This window comes from Electrona antarctica, assembly GCF_951216825.1.
Source record: "Electrona antarctica genome assembly, chromosome: 13".
Lineage (NCBI taxonomy): Eukaryota > Metazoa > Chordata > Actinopteri > Myctophiformes > Myctophidae > Electrona > Electrona antarctica.
This window is the reverse complement of record NC_136794.1, coordinates 20,884,101-20,906,664: the sequence shown is the minus strand read 5'-3', so window position 1 is coordinate 20,906,664 and position 22,564 is coordinate 20,884,101. Positions and strand designations below refer to the sequence as shown.

Sequence of the window (22,564 nt, the reverse complement as noted above, 5' to 3'; positions counted from 1 at the left end):
AAATAAAAAAGAAACCCACTTCAAAAACCCAGAGATGTTTGTTGCCATGCTAAGGAATACAAAACAAAACAAACAAAAAAAGACTTGTTGGAAAACTCTCACACAACCATAATGGGTAATATTCAATTCCAACCTGTCTAAATTTGAAAAATGTCAGATATATTATATGGAATATTAAATGAAACCCCCAAATCCTTTCTTTCAATATTTTAAACCATCACGTTTTTTTCCCTCCACAGTAAAATCCTTACTGTTAATGTATCAATTTGTGAGAGTATACAAATACATTTGTACACTCTCAGAGATAAATGAACACTGAGGACCGGTAAAAAACAAATGTTTTTATTTGTAGCCTAGCAGTCTCCACCCTTAAAGCTAAATTACACTTTGGTGGAGCTTTGGTTTGTTTAGCACATAAACAGATGCAAACTAGAAAAAGTGATACTCGGAGCACAGGTCTCCACCAGGTCAGGAACGTTTGTTGTGGGCGTGCATTTTTTGGTATTGAGTGAGACGGATGGACAGAGCAGACAATTTACTCTCTATTTTCTTTCTTAGTACATAGGAAACAATTCTTATTTCTATAGAGAAAGCCAAGTTATGGTTAGATATTTTCTCCTTTTTATTTTTATTGTATTCTTTGGTTGGTTTATCCATGTGTTATTTAAGATGAGGGAAGGAATATGGACAAATTGGACTGGAGGGGAAAAAAATAACTCCTTGTTGGCCAGCCCAGTTGATGAATGTCAAACATTGAAGAAATAATAATTCTCATCAAACCGAGATTCCTACAGTTGAGAGTTCCCGTGCTACTTATTTTAAGGATGAGGGCCCAGGCAGTCACCAAAGCACTATCAAAAAGAAAAGAGCGGGAGCACACGGGTCATCTTAAAAACTTTTAATTGGTGCAAAAAAAAAAAGGACTCATGTTTCGACCGCACAGTTCAGAGTAATACTTCAGAATAACTCAGCATGGGAATTCCATTCAATCCACACATGCTATACACCTATTAAATGTAAGATGACCAGTGTGCTCCAGCTCCTTGAAGCCTTTTGATCCAGATTCCTTTGTATATTTATACCTATAGGCACTATCTATACGAACATTGTTTAAAGAATAAATGATAAAAATTGAGAACAATGAATCTTGAATCATCTATGAAGCATTATCAAAGAACACTGCAAGGAGTAAACCTGTAACGACCCTTTCTCATTTTCTGTCTTTCTCAGCAACAGGCTCCGGAACAGGAGGTGGTCTACCTCTTTATTCCAACTCAGGCAGTTGGGGCCCTGATTGGCAAAAAGGGACAGCATATCAAACAACTAGCCCGCTTCGCTGGTGCTTCAATCAAGGTGAGTGAGGCATCAATACACAGAGGGTACTCTCAGTCTCAACACAGATCCAAGCCAGTCAGTGAGTTGTTGAGGCTGTGTTTAAGTGTGTTATCAAGTTGGCAGACAGTGTTGGCCAAGTCAGCTGTACTTTCTGGACCACAGCTGACAATGTTAGTCTTCAACATGGACAAACATTCTCTGCTGGAAACTAACTTGTGAGCTGAGAATTTCAAGAAAGTCTAAAGCTTTTTATGTTTTGGTGGTGTTATATGGTTTGGTTTGTCAGCTGGGTAAATCGCTCACGTAATGTGATGCAAAGGAGAATGACATTGGTTTGGATTGAAGTCCTGTCAGGTTGTATAGGTTTAAACTGTATTAGATGACTACAGAACCAGAACACCTTGACCACAATGTTGTTAGACCATGCTTTCTTCTATTTCTCTCTCTCCCTCCCCCTGCTCCCTACCTTTCATCACTTGTGTCAGATCGCCCCTGCAGAGACTCCAGACGTCACAGAGAGGATGGTCATAATTACTGGACCCCCAGAGGCTCAATTTAAGGTAAATACAGCTGTACAAATCCCCACCGGTCAGAAGAAAATAGCTGAATGATCACAACTGCAGAACAACTTGTTCTGTCACATGCAGTAAGTTGTAATTCAGATGATTGTATCATCAATATATGCTTATCACTGTGTCCCCATTCTCCCCAGTCTTCCTTGCCTCATTCCCTCCTCTGTATTCCAGGCCCAGGGCAGGATATTTGGAAAACTGAAGGAGGAGAACTTCTTCACGGCAAAGGAGGAGGTGAAACTGGAGACCCATATCAAGGTTCCCTCAACTGCAGCTGGCAGGGTCATCGGCAAAGGAGGCAAGACAGTAGGTTGATGGTGAAGGAGGTGGAAAATGAACTGGGATCCTTACGCAGCATCCCGCAAGTATACCCCAGTCTGCTTTAATCCAGTGATTTTCAACCCTTTTCATTTCAAGGACCTCCAGGTTGATATGCATTAGGCCACAGACCTCCATTTGATAAAACTACTACACTAAACTACTACACTGTAAGATCCTGAGAGTTCCATCCATCCATCTTCAACCGCTTATCCGTAGTCGGGTCGCGGGGGCAACAGCTCCACCAGAGAACTCCAGACATCCCTTTCATCCTTTCACACTGAGAGTTACAGACCTGTAAGTGTCCATTTGGACCCCTAGTGGTTCCTGGGCCTGACGTTGAGAAACAGTAGTTTAGCCACTTTAGTAGAATCATCAGTGTATTTTTCTGCTTTTATTGATAGATACAGTAATCTGAAGAGAGCGGGGAGTGACAATCGTCGGGATTGGGGGTCGAACCTGCGACGCGCTGTCAGGCGGCATTAGCAGTCTAGGTGCCCAGATGTGTCTTTTAATGAGCACTAGTGTCTGTTGGAAGTGAGGCATGGGTCATGACCTCTAGCCCGGCAAAGGCTTGGCCTCAGCCTGGCTGAGCTTGTGATATTTATGCTGCCTACAGTATGTGAGGCTACATGACCTCTGGGTTCCCCGTCTTTTGCAGGTTAATGAGCTGCAGAATCTTACTAGCGCTGAGGTCATCGTACCACGGGACCAAACTCCAGACGAAAATGACGAGGTCTTTGTGAAAATCAGCGGGCATTTCTTTGCCAGCCAGGTAATAATACTATAAATTAGGATCAGATAGGCAGTGATAACACCTTCTTGTATCCAGTTCACTCAATATAGCAATGAGTGAACCTTCTTGTTCTTGCTGTGTCTGTATTTGTGTACATGACCTAATTTCTGCAAATTATACTAATTTTGTGATCAGGATCACAAAATCAGGATCACTTAAACTTAAAGGACTACTTGCATTGCAATAGGGGGGAGAATATTGGTTAAAGTTTCTGTCAAACTACCGTATCTGGTTGTGTCAGGGTCCAGCTGAACTAGTCTTGCCTTGTCATACAAATCTGCTCATTTATTTGTTTAAAAAGATATTATACAAATACCGTTATTATGATGGTAATGTCTTCTATTACGGCATTTCATCTCATTCCTTACTTTGATTGTTCCCCTCCACCAGACTGCACAGAGGAAGATCCGGGAGATTATTCAACAGGTCAAACAGCAGGAACAAAAACACCAGCAGGGCACCCCCGTGCCACCGCACCACGCCAAGTGACCAGTGGGGGCTGCTCACAGCAGGCACCAGCCAATGAATGTAGCCCTCCCAAAGTGGACAGAGACCTATCCAGACGAAGGCCAAGGGGACATGCAGGGCAGACCAGCAGCACCGGGAACAAAACCAAAGAACTTCATTGGGGGAAAAGTGCAGGGCATAGTGTGCACTGCCAGCCCTGCAGGAGTAGGTGGAGAGAGAGACGGGGGGGGGGGGGGTGAAACATTACTGATATAATATACTTAAAAACATTAAAAAAAGAATAATAATAATTTAAAAATAAATCAACAAGGAGGGTGGAAAATAGCAGAGAATTGGGCATCTGTTGTGTTCACAGTAAAAATAAGGATTAAGAAAACAGGATTAAGTACAATATTAAGTCACCCTGCATAACGTTATCGCTTTAGTTGGACTAACATACAGTAGGCCTAACAGACAGATAAAGCAGCTGTATTAACACGAGCGCATTGGAGACATTGCCGTAGATATTTTGGGATTAGAATGAGAGCGAGTGGTAATGGACACTTTCTCTCACAACAGGTTGTGGTATTCAGATTGCAAGAGTAAAGTATCCTTAGCAGTATTAATGCAAAGTAGAAAAGTATACTGATACATGTTGGAAGTATGCACTGTTATTTTTGTGTTGAAATGACAGTACAACTTGGCGTACTTTTTTTTAGTGTTTGGTTCATTTCAGAGATTTGATGGGGCTGCGTAAAACAGTGTCACCTCTAGGCAGTCTCTTTAAAATTATATCATTTATTTGTTCATACTTTAGGCCACTGCAAATGATACAAAATGCCCTAAGAAAACATAGTGAATGGTTCTGAGTCCTTATAATTAGCCTGTGTGTGTGCCAACGCAAAGGATAACATCCCTTTGAAATGTTTCTTACCATTCATATCTGACGCTCCACTTTTTGCTTTCTTTTCATTTCTTCACTTTCACTCTGCTATCACTTTCTCATCTGGCATGTTTCATTTTTTTACATGATAAAATATTTGTTTTCAATAACCATTTCTTTTCTGCAGCCTTTTTGATAACATTGACCTGACTGCTACTTTCAACCACAGAGCTCAACAGAGGTTAAATACAACAGGGATTTTGTATTCGCCAGTAAACTGGTATCAATCCCATACTGTACAGTAGACTGTATCTACATTCATGCTTGTTGTCCTGTAAACATAAAAACTCCAAAAACTAAATTAAGAGGATGTTTCTAGAAGAATTCTCTCTCATTTAAAAAAACAAAACAAGAAATAAAGGTGCCCCTTTCTTGTCAAAGGGGCGACCAGTCATTTGGAATGTGCATCACCACATGTTCGGCCTTATGAGCAAGTCAGGAGGGGCAACGCAACATGCAAGCTGAGGGCCCGGGTTAGAGTTGGGGGGTGTGGGGTGGGGTTGGGGGTTCAGTCTTGAGGTGTGTTTGGAGTGATAGTGAGGAAGAGGTAGGATGAGATAATGGGGAGGCACTGTATGACCTGTGTGGTTACACACACGACCGCAAACGTGTTTGGCTTTAACCCTCCCTTGTCAGGGAGCTTTCTAAAATGGCATGACAGCTGTGAATGTATGATATGCAGCCTTTTAGAAATATCACCCCCTGTCATGTCCAGCATGCCCGGTCAGCAGCGCATGACAGATTGTTCTCTCTCTCTGTGTATCTCTTTCCCTTCTTTGACGCAAATGCTTCTCGGCAGACTGACCGGAAGCCCGGAGAGCATGCTGGACATACAGGTTCTGATATCCCTTTGTGCTTTATTTTGGAGACCATGGAAGCTTGTTGCCTTATTTTGTCACCCATTCAGACGTCACCATTGGCTCCTTCGCCCTGTGAGCCCATCAGCTTCATCTTCCAGATGCAAGGTTATTGCCAATACACACAGCTTCCTCCGTGTGTGTATGTGTGCGAGTGTGTGTGCGTGAGTGAGCGAGCGTGCGTGTATATATATATAAAAAGAGAGTAATATTTATGAATCTATTTTTTCCTATTTTGTGATGAGAGCTATTGATAAGAAACAAAAGAAAAATAAAGTCAATTTTCTTTTTTCCTCAGTGGAACACTGCCATATTGCTTTGAAGGGAAGTGTTTTATTTTTTAAAACTAGACTATGAATAACAATAATATAATAATAAAACCTGAAAAAATAGGAGAACAATAAGTGAACCACCACGTAACTTTGGTCAGGATGTGAACAGTGCGCATGTCAGTATTGTGATCTACCTCAGGCTTCAGGGTACCTCAGTCCAATCTTTCATTTCCCCCCTTTTCCCACATTTTGTATGCCTTGTTAACTGATCGTTTTGAGCGTTTAATTTTCTTTTCTCTTTTTTAATAAAAACAAACAAACAAAAAAATGAACAAGTGACAAGATTTACAGTAATCTCTAAACACTTCAGGTCCAGCTGACTAGTGACGGCAGAATCAATGGATCTGTAAAACATTGTAAACCGTAGTGAAGTCTTTTGGACTGTCTCTGACTTGGACACCTCTTATCGACACGCCCAATCGGATTTCCAAGTCAAATTCCAATAGAGCTGAAGGAAGAGCAGGATCTATAGGGGTACATGCCTGCCCGACGTGGTTCTGAATGTGGATGTGTACTGATTTCATCGACTGAGAAAAGATACAAATTGTTATCCTACAACCACAACAACCGTACCTCCAGTTTTCCCAATTGTACCTCCAGGATTTGTTTGTTTAAAACACTTTTTATTTTATTTTAATAATGACCCAAACCAATCTTACCAGCTCTGTTTGATAACATACTCTGGGGTTGATTTGAAGAAAAAATAAGAAGCTGCAAAGATACACTGACAGGACTCTTGAACATGGTGTAATACCCTAGTCTTCTGTGTAGAATGTAGAACAACTCTAGGATAGTTGTTGATTGATCTGTCACTGTGTACGACAAGATAACTATACTGTAAACATGTACAATATTCACATAAATGCATAGTTTTCTGTCTCTATAACCTAACACTTGCCTGAGTTAGATTTGGTTGCACCACATGCATCATACTTGGTTGCACATATATGCAGAACATAGCAGATCTACAAGTTCAAAATGCGTCACAGTCTGACATGGTTTGAACTTGTAGATGTGATATTTTTGGTGTGAGACAGACGCGCAATTAAGTATAAATCAGGCTTTAACCAATCTGCACCTGCGTTGTGAGAGATGGTGGGAGACATTTAGAGCATCTCAGCTTCATTTAAAAAGAAAGATCTCTAAATGACTCATCAATCTTACCATTTTATTTCTGTTGTGCTGTACATTATTTTTAAATTACCTCCCAGAATCCAAGGCTGATTTTAGTTACTAAAACTAAAACCAATGTAGGGCAAAAAATATATATAAAAAAATACAAAAATAATAAATGAATAGTGAAAGATAGTAATTTATCTTATGAGTTGAAAATCCTTTTTGTGTTTCTGCTCCGTCATCTGAGGAGTTGGAATGTTTTGTCCCAGTGAACACAGACTAGGAGTTATTAAAACTGTCACACAAAGCCTGAGGCCATTTCAGAAAGCCTCCCCACAACCAGTGCAGTACTGTACCTCACTGTACCTCATACTGAAAATAACTACTATACCTTCAATACCTTATGACTCATTGTATGACTGCATCACTCTCCGAAAGTTCCAACTGAAAAAAATGTTTTTCAGTCTAACATCTGTTCATTTTTGCGAGGGATGTGGTCAATGTATGACAGTTTTTAGCCGACAGTGGCACTACTCAATCTCATGACTCACTAGCACTAGATATTTTTTGTTGCTCAGACTATTGTATCAGTTTGTTTGACTGTAAAATAAGTCATTCAAGGATGCAGGTTTGAAATGGCCTGGGTTTTCATTTACTCTCTTGCTAATTACACCTCTAGTCAGGTTGAAGCTGGGTGGAGCTATGCTGACAGTTTTATGATATCAGAAAATTATATGGCCAGTAAGAATGATACAAAAAAAAGGTAATTTGGCCTGCCCTTAGAGGTACAACTCAGGTGTGTGGGGGGAGCTGTTAATCAAACCTAAATGGCGTTCCCACACAGTCCTGAGAAGGCAGCCAGAGTTTCTGAAAACACTAGTATGAGTGTTAAGGTCCTTTAACTCATAGATCAGTTTTGGATTTTAAGTCCTTTGTGTGGAGGATTCATTCTACGACTCTTCAAAACAGTCTCACTCGTGCGTTTGTGTTCTAATGTCTAGGTAAAGGCTCAGGTGGCAAGGATTCCCTCTAGATGGAGATATCAGTTTTCATTGCAGTGTGGTGAGCCGAGTCTGGTCAGTGGCTGCTGCCAGTTTCCAGGCTGTGGAGGAAGTTACATTTTAGGGACATTTGCAACCAACAGGATTTTGAGGTGGAACTTTACAATATGATAGTGGACTTTTCATTTCTTTTTCTAGACGTTGGTATTTCTAAGTTTTTGTGAGGCGTGCTAGACATTAATAATCAATACCAGATAACATGTCACTGGGCGAGTACAGTGTCGTTTTTTGTCATATCACATGGTGGTTAGTTAGTTTTGCCTGTCTTCTGGTTATATAGTTCTCTTGTCATCTGCACTGATCTACTATAGCCTGGAGAAGTAGTTGGGATTCTTTGCTTTTTATATTCATTCCTTTTAGATCACCAGATCTAGCGATTAAAATTGTGGTGAGATCATAGCTTGCATTCTGTACAGATGCGGGAACCGAGTGGTACAAAAAGAAGATGTTAGAATGGAAGGTTCCAAACGTGTCCAGACAAACAGAGGGGCATTCAACACCAACTTAAATTAATTTGCCATGGTGTAGCCTAGGAATGGTACAGTGATACAGTACATTCTACAGTCAGACAATATGCAGAACCACACCAGTGTTCTTGTCCTGAGAAAATGCAAAGGATTGCATGAGTGTATGACTGTAATAGGTTATCCAGTATGTACTAGGCTACATTTCCTATACATAGTCCCACACTTACAGTAGTAGTTTTTGATGGATCCATTTCTGAACTTCATTTCACAATTGGGAGATTTTCCTTTAGTGGGTCCCCTCGGTCCCACATTTCCCATGAACCGAACCAACAGGTCTGAAACACCTCCAGGTGATGGTGAAATGTGTACTAGACAGAGAGAAGATCCATGTACAGTACATGTCAATGGATCCATGTCTATCTGGTAACAGCTATGCTGTCGTTTTAAGTTGTGAGTGAACTGTATTGCTGACCAACCTGGATCTGAGCAATAAAGAGTATTTCAAAGAATGTGCTTACTGCTCTGGACTTTTTCTGTTTCGTCTTTAAATAAAAGCAACAAATACAGCGATGTATGATCAAAAGTTTTTTAATTGACATAAAATGTCAAAGGATTGACGAAATACCACTGCCATCAGTTTAACAATACTGACATGACAAAATAGACAACACACCCAAAAGGCCAACAAGTCAAAATGGATACAAACATACTGGTACTGATCATAGATTCACACAAATAGTGTAAAGACTGCTGGACCAATTTTAAAGAAAAATAGATGCAAATGAGCTTCAAGTAATTAAGAGAAACATTAATACTGCGTCTGCATTCACATGGAATCAGGCAAGGGGTAGACGGCAAACCGGAAGTCATTTTAGTGGACGGGAGCAGGACGGTAAACAGAACAGGACGGCACGGCAGCCAGAACCGGCGACGGTAACGGCATCAATGTTAAAATATTTAATCTTTTTACCATTCCGTGCCGTCCAGCAGGTTTTGCCGTTTGCCGTCTACCGCTTGCCTGATTCCATGTGAATGCAGCATGAGGCATGATACAACAGGCCTAAGACATTCCAGGTAAGCTATAGCAACCGAATTGAATCAATCAAAAAAAGACTACGTATAGATACATATACTGCAAGTACAGTAGATGTACAATACTACTGTACATGTAGAGCTGGGTCATATGGGCAAAGTAAAATATCAATATTTTTGACCAAATACAGCACTTTGTAAGTAGCACTTTGATTTGTGGAAAGTGGAAAAGTGCAATACAAATAAAATGTACGGTATTATTATTAGTAGTAGTACTTGGATATCGATATTGTGGTTGGCGATATTTTGGGGATGACTGTTTCACAAAATATTTACACAATGAGATTTTAGATTGTCTGTAAAAGGCAAAAAACAGGAGGAACAGTCACTTTAGGACTTTCCAGGCAAGGAAAATCCCAGGCAACATCTAGTCTCATATCACGATATCGATATACGTAATATCGATGTATTTCCCAGCTCTACAGTCCTACATTACATGGCATGCAATTAAGCCAAAATAATGATAAAATAACTTTCACAAAATACAACTTAAGTTAGTTAGAATAACCACTGAATTATCTGAAATCCACTAGTAGAGGTAGATGTTTTAAATAAACATCAAATTGCATGACCCTTCCCAAGGCACTTAGTCTAACCCCAATAATTAAAGTAAAACTTTATCAAAAATATAAATGGCCATTCACATTACAGCAAGTATTGCACTAGTGTAACAGAAATGACAATTCTCATCATGAAAATTCCTGTAAAATACAGACAGCATATGCAGTGTGCTCACACAGATGCTGTGGTGAAGAAACACAAGCATTAGATAACACACAAGACTCCACTAAGTCTCTCATCCAATGTCATCCTCTTCCAATCCAAACCCTAACATTGTCCCCAAAATAGAAAAGTAAGATGGATACAAATCCCATTGGCCGATGGCTTTGGATTTCAGTGTTCACGACACTACCAAGTGTGCCAGATTAGTGTTCTGGAGGCTCGTCGATTAATTCCGAACATCTTCCTTTCTTTAAAGCACACACACGGTCTGCCACACATGTCTCTGACAAGTCTGACATACAGGCAGCAAACAAATCCCAGGTGACACATTCCATTCCAGGCAGACTTATTGTACCTTCTTATCTGTGACGAGTGCGTTCTTCTGCGGCACATCCAGCTTGAGTCTGCTCTGGCCGTAGTGACGGATGAGGGCTCCAGGCAGCAGAGCCACAAAGGCAATGGCCAGTAGCTGGAGCAGTCGATCCCAGGTAAACAGATCATCCAGTGATGATACCTCGGACAACATGGCTCCCGTGTGGACACAGATGAAGTTGTATGGCAGGAGACCTATGGAAGCAGACAGGAGAAAAGGAAGCAAGCAGAGTAGTCATTATTTTAACCATATGTTTATCCAACAAGGCTATGATTTGTAATGCAGGTCATGAGTGGGATTCACAATGCCACAGTGCCACAATTGGTATACATTAATAACTGGTAAAGCCATGAGGCTGCTCCACTGTGAGACATGTTAATGGATGTTGATCAAATGTTCACAGCTCAGAGGAGAAGTGAGACACACTAGTACACCTGTGTCTTGTACTGTACTTACCAATGAACACTGAGCAAAAGAAGAAGGTGATTGGGATGTTGACGATGGGGGCGGACATGTTTAAGAACCAGTTAGGGGTCATGGGAAAAAATCTCAGGAAAAGTAGGAAGAAGAATAGACAATCCTTGTTCTCCTCCACCTAGGAATGAAACATACGTGTTCAATGTTTACTAGTAGAATCATGGAAACAGAGGTCGTAGGCAATGTTGTACGGGTGAGTTGGACAGCTGAGATGGGGGAACTGTGGTGTTCTGCCAGACATGATAATCTAAATAGTATCCTGTAGTGTGTGATGCACAATTGTTTCAAATGTTGTGTGTGCATATATGTTTGAGATTATACAGAGGGGAATCCATTCTATTACAATTCCTGTAGTGCAAGCCCAGCTTTCTATGGTATTGGAAAGACAACCCTACCTTCCTCTGTAGCATGGAGACCTTATTGGGGAAGAGGTTGATGATGTACTGTTTTCCAAAAGCTTGGGACAGGAGGTAACACATGGTGGAACCCACAGTGGTAAGGGCACAGGCAAGCAGGAGCCCTTGATATGATCCAAATATAGCCCCAGCTAGAATGTTCTGAGCAATATAACAGGACAGGAGAGAATATGGGTGAGTGTAGATTAGAATGTTGTTGACAAAAATTTAAAACCAGACAAATGCCAACACCAGCCTTTTACAGTAGCTACAGAAGATGACAAGACTGGCTTACTAGGAGAGAGGAACCAGGTATGGCAAAAGACTGTTTGTAGAGATATGCGCTACAGAAGAGGAGCAGGACATATCCACTGTGTTCCGTCTTGTAGAACTGCAGCTGGTCTGCCAACTGCCTCAGCTCCTCCAGGTCTGATGGGAACTTCAGCCTGGAATGACAAGAACAATCAATTCAGTCAGGACAGGTTGGTAGTAATAATATATCCCCTTGCCTTCCATGTCTATAGGCCACAGCCACACAATCTCTTTTGGTCAGACTTTATCATTCTGCAGCATCTGTTCCATTAAAGGCCTGCTCTGCTCGTCTCCTCATCACCAGCTCTGTCTATTATTCACGAGAAAGTACTCTCTCACATGCCTGTGCGCACAATGGCAATGCACATTGGTAATGTAATGTGTGCACAGTTCCTGTGTGCATGCATTACTGTATGTCTGTCTTTCCAGTGGGGGGAAAAAAACATAAATATATGGATGCGAGAGTGCGTAATAGTGCGCTACGCAAGCCCGATATATCATTATATCGTGTGTGTGTGTGTGTGTGTGTGTGTCCCCACGCACCACACACACAGTCACACACACACCTAATAAAAGGTAAACGACAGTGATTGTTCAGGAGTGGATCATTCACACACGCACGTGTACACACACACGCGCGCACACACGCACGTGTACACACACACACACACACACACACACACACACACACACACACACACACCTAATAAAGGTAAACGACAGTGATTGTTCAGGAGTGGATCATTCAACTAGTAGTTTCATTCGTTTAAGCTAACATTAGCAAATCAACACCAGTAACACCACCTGCTGTCACTGTCACTGGGCTGCTGAGAGTCTGGTGCCTCCTCCACATTGTTCTCTTGGACGCTGGAGCGAAGTCGTGGAGGTCCTGCAGGAAGGTAAGAGGACAGCAGAAACAAATACGATGTAGCCACAACAACGACCACAGCTAATCCAACAAGTGAGCGCATATTCAACGATGGACGGCTGTTTTGAAATGAAAGCCACTAAGCCAGGCGAATCGAATTTAGCGAAGCTCTCTGTCTGACTAGTGTTGCCAGGTCTCGCGAGAGAAACAAGCAACCATGGAAACAACAAGCGAGCCCAAAAGAACCAGTCAACTTGTGTCATCTTGCTCAACATAAAGCAATAAAAGCATAACACATTTTCACCTTCATAGCATCCACTAATAAAAGTACAGTATGCATATAAAGAACTTTGGATCATCTCCACTCCAGGCTAATCTCTCAAAGTTTATTTTATCCAATGTGTTCCCAGATTGTCTCCACTCTCCAGGCTTGTCCTCTGTAACATAAAACACACACACGCACGCATGCACAACACACACACACCTGCGATTTTGTAACCCATTTTTCACCCGGTGCTCTGCCAACCTGGGGAGAGCCACGAACTGAGTTCAAGCTTCCTTCAATGCATGACCGTTAGGACATAGCACTAGCACGTGGAAGGAACACGTTATTACAATCAGTTACTTCCCTCTCCATCAGGTGTCCCGGCTGACCAAGAGGAGGCAGTATAGAGGATTACTGCATGTTTTTTGTGAGGGTACCACTACCTACCCTAGGAGACATGGGCAGAACATGCAAACTCCACACAGAAAGGTCCGTTTGCCAACCCCACCTAGGGTATGGGTGCTGAACACGGAGGAGAGAACACGCCCCCAGCACCCACAGCATCCCCAGTGGGAATCGAACCTGGGACCTTCTAGCTCTGAGGGACAGCGCCCCCAGATACATGTGTTTTAAGTTACCCAGCAGCACATCAATTAATTAACCACTTAAACCCAATATGCGTAACCGGAGTCCCTCATGGCTCAATACTAGTGTATTTCCAGTTGTCTGTTATTGTGGGTAAAGCTTTCGCTTGTCGATTCCTCGCAATAAACAATGCTGGAGTTTAAGTGGTTAACATCAGCCCCACCGTTACCAGCTGCAACCTTAAAGTGATGATGATGAATAAGTGATATATATGTGATATTAATATATGAATGTATTACAGTCCAATAATATGATTGTGGACATTCTGCATAATAGGCATCTTTTAAATACTGCACTTTACTACGCTATATTTTGATGCCAATACTTTTGTTCTTTAGTAAATAACATTTTGAATACACAGGCCTTAATTGTAACAGGGCAGGAATTTCATGGAGGCCATGGTCACCTGGCCCCTCAGTTTGGCCTTCTGCCCCTCAGAATGATGATAAGGCCTGCTGCCCTGCCCACACTGCTGGTAACCATTTTCTCTCCTGTCAATGCAGTTTTTTACGTCTTCAAATTAATCCAGTGACTGATTAGTCTGATTAATCTGCTACATTGTGTTATTGCGTTTGCTTAAGTAAAAACAAATCTGAGAACGTTTTGTGTGTATGCAGATCCTGCAACATCACAGCTGTATAAGTAAGTGATTGATTAAATCATAAACCTCAATCATAAAAACTTGTATTAATGTTAGACGTGTAGGCATAGAAAGAGAGCCAGCACAAATACCCCCCACCCCCTCCCATACCAATATAATATTTGTAACTGACTTTACAGGAAAAACGAGCCCAAGATTACTTATAATCAGCGGACATGGCAACTTCGGACTGGTGCCATTGGCGGAACGGGAATAAAGTCCACTAGAGGGGGACAAGATAAGAAGTGGGACTCAGCAGCTGTAATGACGTAACATCCCATTTCAATTTCTTTTCAAGTTAACAAACTATGGTAAAGGTGAAAGTGCCAGAGATGTTCCGAAGTTCAACAAGCTGCCCAAAGGACGTTTTAGCATTTGTATGCTTTTGTCGAGACTATGGCTCAATATACTCGGGTTTCTTCGGGAACTGTTGCAGTGATCACTCTTCAGAATCCTCCTGTCAACGCGCTTAGGTGAGCTGTCATCTGTTGAGAGATCAACGAGAGTGCCTGGGGCTGTGACCGCGTCGTGTTCCTTCTTGTACAGTAGATTCATGAATCTTTACAAATAGCTCTATGTTTCAATTTCATGTCACACCATGATGTGACCTACATCATGCAAACTAAAGAGTAACTAGCAAATAAAACAAGGTTGTTAGACAATTAATCTCCAAGTAATGGACAGTGGATGGCTTTAGAATGTTTTAAAGGTGTGTTTTTACCCAAAAGGCCAAATGCTCAAAGGTGACAGCCAAACAGATTTTATTCCGACTTTCCTAGTTAAAAACAACAACAACAACTCTATTTCACTCTGTAGAGCAGTGTAAAGCAGTGTGTATTTGTGTTATTTGGGTTGGGATGTTCAATTTTAAAAAGGAAACCGTATTCATTGGCTTTTTACTGTCCTGTTCTTCTGCATGTTGCTGTGACAAGCAGCACAGAGGAAATGCCACAGGCCGAAGGCCCTGTGGCAGCATCCTTTTGGCTGTTCTAAAATACCTGGCTCATTAGGTGACCTGGCCTTAGCTGTCTCTCAGAGGTCCCATTCTGAAACACCATGTTAGAGCAGCTCAGTCTTGTTAATTAATAGCATGAATATTAAACTGTCGTTGCAGTGCTGCGGTGAGGCAGGGCATCGTTGATACAGTGCAGAGGGCACTCAGTGATTCAAATGTGAAGTCTGTGGTCATCTGTGGAAAGAATGGGAAATTCTGTGGCGGTAATACGCTTTTTCTGATTCTATAGAACATCATGCAAATACTACAACTCAAATTTGTCACATTATTTCAATGTTCCTTATTAGCTCCTTGGTTTGTGTTTGGGACACAGGAGCAGATATCAAGGAGTTTGCGGGTCCAATGTCTGGCCCTGAATTGGTACCGATGATTCACGCCATAGAGGCAGGGGACAAGCCAGTGGTGGCAGCCATAGAAGGAATGGCTTTTGGCGGAGGTCTAGAGTTGGCCCTTGGGTGTCACTATCGCATTGCCCATTCCAAAGTTTGTTTACATCTCTCTCACTTTCTATGACTGACACACACACACACACACACACACACACACACACACACACACACTCAGTGTCTCTCACCATGTCAATATCTATAAGTTTAGAATATAAAAACAAATGTGCAACAAAGCACAAAATAGACAGGGCTATGAACATAATAAAACGTAACGAGTGGAGGAAGGTTCTGACTACGCTATTCACAATGTTCAATCAAGAAGATTTTGTGTGCAACTAACTGTGCATGTTTATGTTGTGTTCTCTTAGGCTCGACTGGGCCTTCCAGAGGTGACTCTGGGTTTGTTACCCGCTGCTGGGGGGTCCCAGCGTCTTCCCAGGCTCATTGGGGTTCCGGCTGCCTTAGAGCTCATCACCACAGGTATCATAGTCTTACTCACTGAGTTGATTATACAAAAGCCACTTTTATACAGAGCACAGACAATAATGGTGTGAAGACGTGCTATCATTACTGCCTGCTTGGCTTCTGCTAGAAATATTAAAATGGCATTAACTCCAGATTTTGATAATTTTTTGTTGCTGAAGGTTATGTGTGCACAGTGTGCAACTGTTTGCATACACATGTTCTCAAATGAAATTATGTCGATTATTTCTATCAGTATCAACTATCTGTGTAAAGTTATTGTACAGTAAAGCGCTCTACTGTTATTTGTCAACAATATATCTGTAGTGTATCCTGATGTCCAGCAGGGGGGAGTATTCATTCATTTTTTTTGTCATGAATGCAATGCCCTTTAGTAGTAGATAACTGAATTTCCCAGGACTATAATGGTAGGCTTTCTTAGCACAGCTCTAATGAACCTTTCATGCCTTCTACAGGCCGCCATGTGACAGCTGCTGAGGCTCTGAAGCTGGGAATAGTTGACCAGGTTGTAGATGAAAACACGCTTCAGGTGGCCGTGAAGTTTGCCCTGAGTGTTGCAGGTGAGAGGAAAAAGCTATGCCCTCCTTCAGTGTTCTTTTAATCAAGAAGGACGGCACCGATACACACTTGCCACACGTGTTCTCCACTGATTTCACCTCAAAAGGGAAAAGAGCCCAGAAAGTGGCCTCAGAGCAGGTATTTAACAAAGTCCAGTTAAACCGTGTCCCCCTGGGACAGCCTGATGGCAGAGTCGGAGGAAGAAGAGAACACGGCAGGCAGAACCTCCACCACACCACAGATAAATGTTTCATGGCTCTGTCAGATGTGCTCTGATTTCTTCACCGCTGTTGCTGTATTATTCAGGAGGGCGAATAGAGACAAACATTGTTGGAATATTAATCATGGGCCCCTGCCTGCCTGCCCTTAATTTAGATTGGGATAGCCTTTTATTTCTGACTCTCATTGATTTGGCTGGTATATGATTTGCTAAAGGCGAAAGAATATCTGTCACACACACAGACATGCTACACAATATTAATCTGTGAAGAAAAAGAATGCCCTTACCCTGGGTAACATGACTCAATAGCATGTACCACCTTCTTGGGTCTGGGTCTGTAGGTCAGGGTAATATAACAGAATACTTAGATTTTTCAGAATTAAATGTACACAATGCAGGATATATCCTGGGCATTGGGTTATTACAGTAGATGCTTTATGTTGAGAACATTCTTCCTGGCTCAGTTGGCACGGACATCCCATATTAAAAACGTTTCCAGCTAATGTGCTTCCTGTTATTTGAAAAGGAAAAATCTCTGTTCTGCTGATGCATCTCAGGCAGAATGCTTTATTGCCTCTTTCCTGTGTAAAATGTTATTGATCCATTATATTTTTTTCTTAGCTGTAATGGATGTGATCTTGAATCAGTATCCAATAGTGACTGCATAATCATTCTTCTCCTCTTCCACACTGCACTGCCAAGCTCACTTTTTGAGTGGGAGAGAATGTGTGTGTTGTTAGAAAAGCTTAGGCTTACAGTGAATCAGATTGAAAAATGCCAAGAGCCTACATACTGGAGATTTGAGGAGTTAGAAAACTAAACCGGAGGAGATTATCTGCTATATGTCAGATTTTACAGTTGATTAACAAATGTGTTAAATGCTGATAGAAAATGTGATTTACTTACTACTAACCACAATGGTCAATGCTCTGAGAGTCAGTGGTCTCAGTAATGTCACTGGGCTGCATGGAGGAGAAAGGACTAATTGATTCTGTATTCATTACACTTACATTACATTACATTACTTACATTACATTACACATTAACACAACACTGAGGCTGGCACAAGGGCATGTGCTGTATAGATGCATGTGCACACAGACTGATTTGAGATTAACATTTTACCCCAATAGTTGCAACATCTGCCTGCTACATCTGTCATGATGTCCAGCCCTCCCAACAAATCCATCGACAGTTCAACCATTTACAGATTAACCACTGCAATATTGCCGCACATAGAGTACACAGCATCACACTGGACATCGTATGGTACATTACACAATGTATTTTTGAGGGGCACTAGCCCCTCCTATGTCCAGCTTTGAGGGCTTGTGCACACACAAACATTGAATACCATTGTCAATGAATGGCCAGCTTTGAGTGTTTGTGTAAACGCAAACATTGAAGACGAAGGTGAGGACGCAAATTGTGATTGGCCGGAAGAGCGCCCCTCACTTCACACGGGTGTGATTTTTGAGGTGCGCTAGCTAGCCCCTCCTATATACAGCTTTTGTCCCCACACGTCTCAAGATTTGCCATTGACAATGAAAGGGGAATTCAGGTGAAATGTCCACTAAATCTTGTCCACACACGTCTCAATTTTTGCCATTGACAATGGATGTAGAAATTAGGTAAATTCCGCCAAATATGACGTAAATTAAACACCATTGACAATGAAGGAATAATTTACGTCATATGTGGACGAGAAAATCAGCTAACCAATCACAGGCAACAGGCATTCTGATTGGCCAGTTTGAGATGATGCATGATGTACGATAAGAGCGCCCCAACATTTTATGCAAATCAGCTAACCAATCACAGGCAAGAGGCAGTCTGATTGGCCAATGGCCAGTATGAGATGATGTACTGTATGCTGATAATTCCGCTAAATATGACATAAATAAAACATCAAAACATTAAACGCCATTGACATTGAAGGCAAACATTAAATATAATTTAAATAATATAAATATATTGAATGGTTTTTTTAAACATTGTCTCATGGTTAAATGATAACCCCCTCGTTTCACACGGGTGTGATTCTTAATATAAGCTGAGCTGACATTTCACACAGTGCTCTTTCCCCTGTTTTTCTGTTGACAATGAGATGCATGATTGCAAGTTGTTAATGGCCTTAATGGTAGCCATACATCAATCAATCGCTGCCCATCCCTGGCTGCTGTCGCTTTAAGCATTGCCACGCTGACCCAGTTTCTGGCCCAGACCCATGAGTGTAATTCAATGGAGCTGCAGAGGGATCTGAGTGCTGTCTCATGTAATCATGTCAGAGGAGACAGGAAAGGGAATTAAGATGCTTTTAACAAGGTTTTAGCCGAGCGGTCATCCCCTTTCTCTCTCATTGTTCCCCAGCTTAAATCACTGCTGACAGACAGTTTTCTGCTGTGTTGAGTTTTCTGGCTCTGGTATTAAAATGTATTCACACGTAGTCCCCCTCGTTACGATGTATCCAGTCCTGTACCCCCTTTCACAGACTGGTGCATCACAGAAGTGCAATTTTTGGTCCTTTTTTTTCACCAACATCTATTTTGCCTAAGGACCAAATCGTAGCCTCTTCACTTCATTCCATATCTGCGTTGTGAACTGTAACAGTGCTCTGGTGGAGAGGGACTCTCATTATCCAGGAAATGGTCTGTCAGTTCCCTGTACTCGGAGAAACTATTGGGGTGCTTGGGAAGTTGAGTGGATGATTGTGCCTGAAAGATCACCAACAGTCCTGCTCCACTGAGCGCTCTCTAAAACATTGTAAAATGCTGACAGGAGTTTGACATACTTTCCTGTATTAAAGCGAAAACCGTAGCATGAAAATTGTGTATGTATCATTGAGCAATTACACAATTTTCATTTTAATACAGCACTTTTCTGTTTCACCCTTAACTCCAGATTGCTCTTTAATGTCCCGATTTCAGGAAAATCCGTAGATGGCCACCGTCGTCTAAGCACACGTCCGTGTCCTGCTCCCCCAGACCTTGATGCTCTGATTGAGGGGGCGATGCAGCGGGTGCACAGGAGTTCCCGTGGAGCCGTGGCTCCAATTGCGTGCATTCAGGCAGTGACGGCCGCCGCCACTTTGCCATACTCAGAGGGCATGGAGCGGGAGAGGGAACTGATGGCCACCCTCTTCAACTCTGACCAGGCTCGGGCCCTGCAGTACTGCTTCTTTGCACAGAGAACTGTGGGCAGGTGGAGGATGCCCAGTGGAGCCCACTGGGACACCAGCAAGCCTGTACCTGTCCGCAAAGCAGCCGTCATTGGTACTGTGACTGTCTCCAGGCTAACTGAATTTCTTGTTCTCTTAACTCTTATATTTATCCAGTTATCCTCATTAGAAATTATAATAGGTTTTCGTTTACAGTCAAACTGGGTTTAAGTGGGTAAACACTGGCACCCAGCAGAGGAGAGTAGATGTTGGACAATCTGGATATGTGGAACGCACCAAAAAAATATTTTGCGGCAGCCATGCTGAACACAATTTCAATCTGGAAAGTGCATATTACACAAAATATATATATATATATATATATATATATATATATATATATATATATATATATATATATTTCTGTTCCTAATTATGTATAAATTGATTTACTATTAATATCATTAACAGATGTTTTGATTAGTATGAAGTCAATGTGGAGGAGATTGAAAGTAGCACCACCCTGACCTGGTGTTGTCTGTCCCTCAGGCCTGGGCACCATGGGAAGAGGTATTGCAGTTGCTCTGGCTCAGACTGGGATATCTGTGGTTGCCGTGGAGACGCAGCAGCAGCTGGCTGAGGCTAAGCAGACGGTGACGGATATGTTGGAGCGCGGGGCTCAGAGACGCGGGGTGGCTGCTCCCCTGGATTTGGTCCAGTACAGCCCCGACCTCAAGGCTGTGGCAGATGTTGACCTCGTCATTGAAGCCGTTTTTGAAGACATGACCTTGAAAGAGAAGCTGTTTCAGCAGCTCTCTGCTGTGTGCAAACCCGGTACCCTGCTGTGTACCAACACCTCCGGTCTAGACGTGGACCGCCTGGCCTCTCGAACCAGCAGACCTGAGCTGGTGGTGGGGATGCACTTCTTTGCTCCGGCCCACGTCATGAAGCTTTTGGAGGTGGTGTACGGTCCTCGCTCTTGCCCCAGTGCGGTGGCTACTGCCATGCATCTGGGAAAGAGGATGGGTAAAGTCAGTGTGGCTGTGGGCAACTGTCCAGGGTTTGTGGGCAACCGCATGCTGAAGCCATACCTGGAGCAAGCCAACTTCCTGTTAGAGGAGGGAGCGACCCCTGAGCTGGTAGACCAGGTGCTGGAGGAGTTTGGCATGGCCATGGGTGTGTTCAGGATGTCTGACCTTTCTGGGTTGGACGTGGGCTGGAGGATCAGGAAGCAAGATGGGCAGACGGGGCCTGGCGTGGCACCGGGGCAGCCAATGAGAGTCCGGCAAGGGCGCAGGTACAGCCCTCTGGCAGACTTGATCTGCGAGCAGGGCTGGTTTGGTCAAAAAACAGGCAGAGGTTGGTACGACTATGATGGACCTGGAGGTCGAACGGCCAGGTCTGACCCAAGGCTGCACAGGTTTCTGGAGGAGTACCGAGCCCAGCATGGCCTGGTGACACGCAGCATCGACCCGCAGGAAGTGCTAGAGCGCTGCTTCTACACCTTGATCAACGAGGGCTTCCGCATCCTGGAGGACGGCATAGCCGCAGGGCCTGAAGACATAGACGCCATCTACGTGTTTGGTTATGGCTGGCCCAGGCACCGCGGGGGTCCCATGTTCTATGCAAGCATGGTGGGGTTAGCGGCGGTCCTGGAGAGGCTGGAGCATTACCATCAGGTCCACCAAGATGTGCCCTACCTGGAGCCCAGCAGTCTGCTCAGGAGGCTGGTGGCCAACGGCAGCCCCCCTATCCAGAAGTGGAAGGAGATCATAAAGGGGCTCCACAGCCAACTTTAAACCTAATTTAAGATATCGGCTTTAATCTCATATTATACAGTATAAAATCATCGTTGAATGTATGACTGCAGGCATTATATTTTACCTTTTGTGTGATTTCTAATATCTCAAGATTCATGCTAGTGGTAGAGTTATAGGCTGCTGGACGATTCAGAAATACATCCAATTATCAACCATCAATCCAAATGCAAACTGTACACAGTATACTTTACATTGCTGCATTGCCATTATTTGGCTAGCACTCTATGATCCTAATGTCTATAATATGTACAAATCATGTATGCAAACAAACCTATTCTCATGTTGCCTTAATAAATAATTAAAATAAATATATTTAAATTGTCTGAATATACACATACCGGTACATACCTTATTATATATTCTCATGATTTTGATTGTGGATTTTATAGGCTATTCTATTGTCTAAACTTTAACTAAAAGTTGTTTTGTTTGTTTAGAAACTGGTCTCCCTGTCTATCTACCAGCTATTATAAGAAATCCCTTCCCTACCTTTAATGGAACATTGATAGTGCAAAAACATATTTTACAAAACAATTAGGCAATCAAACACTATTAAAGAAAACATTTGACACAAAAAAGGTTAGGTAAGCAAGCTCTCATAGCTGAGTTGATGCAGGCCTACTGTACAGTATTAGATGTCACACTGGCAAAGTTTTTTTTTTTTTAACAGTTGTGTGTATCATAATGTCATTCTGTCAGGTAGAGTTGTGTGAAAGACCTGGTGGCGCAATACTTTAGTTTAAACAAAAGGTCATAAGTAATAGTAATTGTTCATGTTAGCCTAATTAGTTCACAGCACAGTTATCCGTTTTTGTTAATTATTGGATTCTATTTATGTAATCTATCCCTGAGTCAATAGAGTATACAGCTCAAAAGACAGCCTGTAAT

General features: G+C 42.4%; 3 protein-coding genes and 1 long non-coding RNA gene across 5 annotated transcripts in view; 3 read left to right on the top strand and 1 right to left on the bottom strand.

Annotated features, from left to right (window-relative positions):
- The window catches only part of igf2bp2a (insulin-like growth factor 2 mRNA binding protein 2a), a 50,312-nt gene extending 45,788 nt beyond the window's left edge, over nucleotides 1–4,524 (top strand). The window contains exons 12-16 of the mRNA XM_079519042.1: nucleotides 1,231–1,353; nucleotides 1,821–1,895; nucleotides 2,082–2,213; nucleotides 2,887–3,000; nucleotides 3,412–4,524. Coding sequence (XP_079375168.1) covers nucleotides 1,231–1,353; nucleotides 1,821–1,895; nucleotides 2,082–2,213; nucleotides 2,887–3,000; nucleotides 3,412–3,510 — 543 coding nt within the window. The 3' untranslated portion in view covers nucleotides 3,511–4,524. The remainder of the gene's footprint in view (nucleotides 1–1,230; nucleotides 1,354–1,820; nucleotides 1,896–2,081; nucleotides 2,214–2,886; nucleotides 3,001–3,411) is intronic.
- Nucleotides 4,525–4,850: 326 nt separating this feature from the next.
- tmem41aa (transmembrane protein 41aa) lies at nucleotides 4,851–12,865 on the bottom strand. Of its 2 annotated transcripts, XM_079519044.1 has the most exons (7): nucleotides 12,789–12,865; nucleotides 12,421–12,505; nucleotides 11,600–11,750; nucleotides 11,305–11,466; nucleotides 10,889–11,027; nucleotides 10,415–10,626; nucleotides 4,851–6,127 (listed from the first exon to the last, which is right to left on the bottom strand). In XM_079519044.1, exons 1-7 carry the CDS (start codon nucleotides 12,841–12,843, stop codon nucleotides 5,936–5,938), a joined length of 996 nt encoding a protein of 331 aa, XP_079375170.1. In that variant the 5' UTR covers nucleotides 12,844–12,865; the 3' UTR covers nucleotides 4,851–5,935. The 2 variants fall into 2 exon arrangements, with proteins under 2 accessions (XP_079375170.1, XP_079375169.1); XM_079519043.1 differs by lacking the exon at nucleotides 12,789–12,865 and having other exon boundaries at nucleotides 12,421–12,688.
- On the top strand, nucleotides 5,996–8,753 carry LOC306935817. Its single transcript, XR_013791426.1, has 2 exons — nucleotides 5,996–7,787; nucleotides 7,827–8,753. It is a non-coding gene; the product is annotated as an uncharacterized lncRNA (long non-coding RNA).
- A 1,428-nt stretch (nucleotides 12,866–14,293) lies between the features above and the next one.
- On the top strand, nucleotides 14,294–22,004 carry ehhadh (enoyl-CoA, hydratase/3-hydroxyacyl CoA dehydrogenase). Its single transcript, XM_079518087.1, has 7 exons — nucleotides 14,294–14,507; nucleotides 15,149–15,252; nucleotides 15,363–15,532; nucleotides 15,807–15,918; nucleotides 16,377–16,481; nucleotides 19,627–19,971; nucleotides 20,406–22,004. Exons 1-7 carry the CDS (start codon nucleotides 14,431–14,433, stop codon nucleotides 21,653–21,655), a joined length of 2,163 nt encoding a protein of 720 aa, XP_079374213.1. The 5' UTR covers nucleotides 14,294–14,430; the 3' UTR covers nucleotides 21,656–22,004.
- Nucleotides 22,005–22,564: the final 560 nt, after the last annotated feature.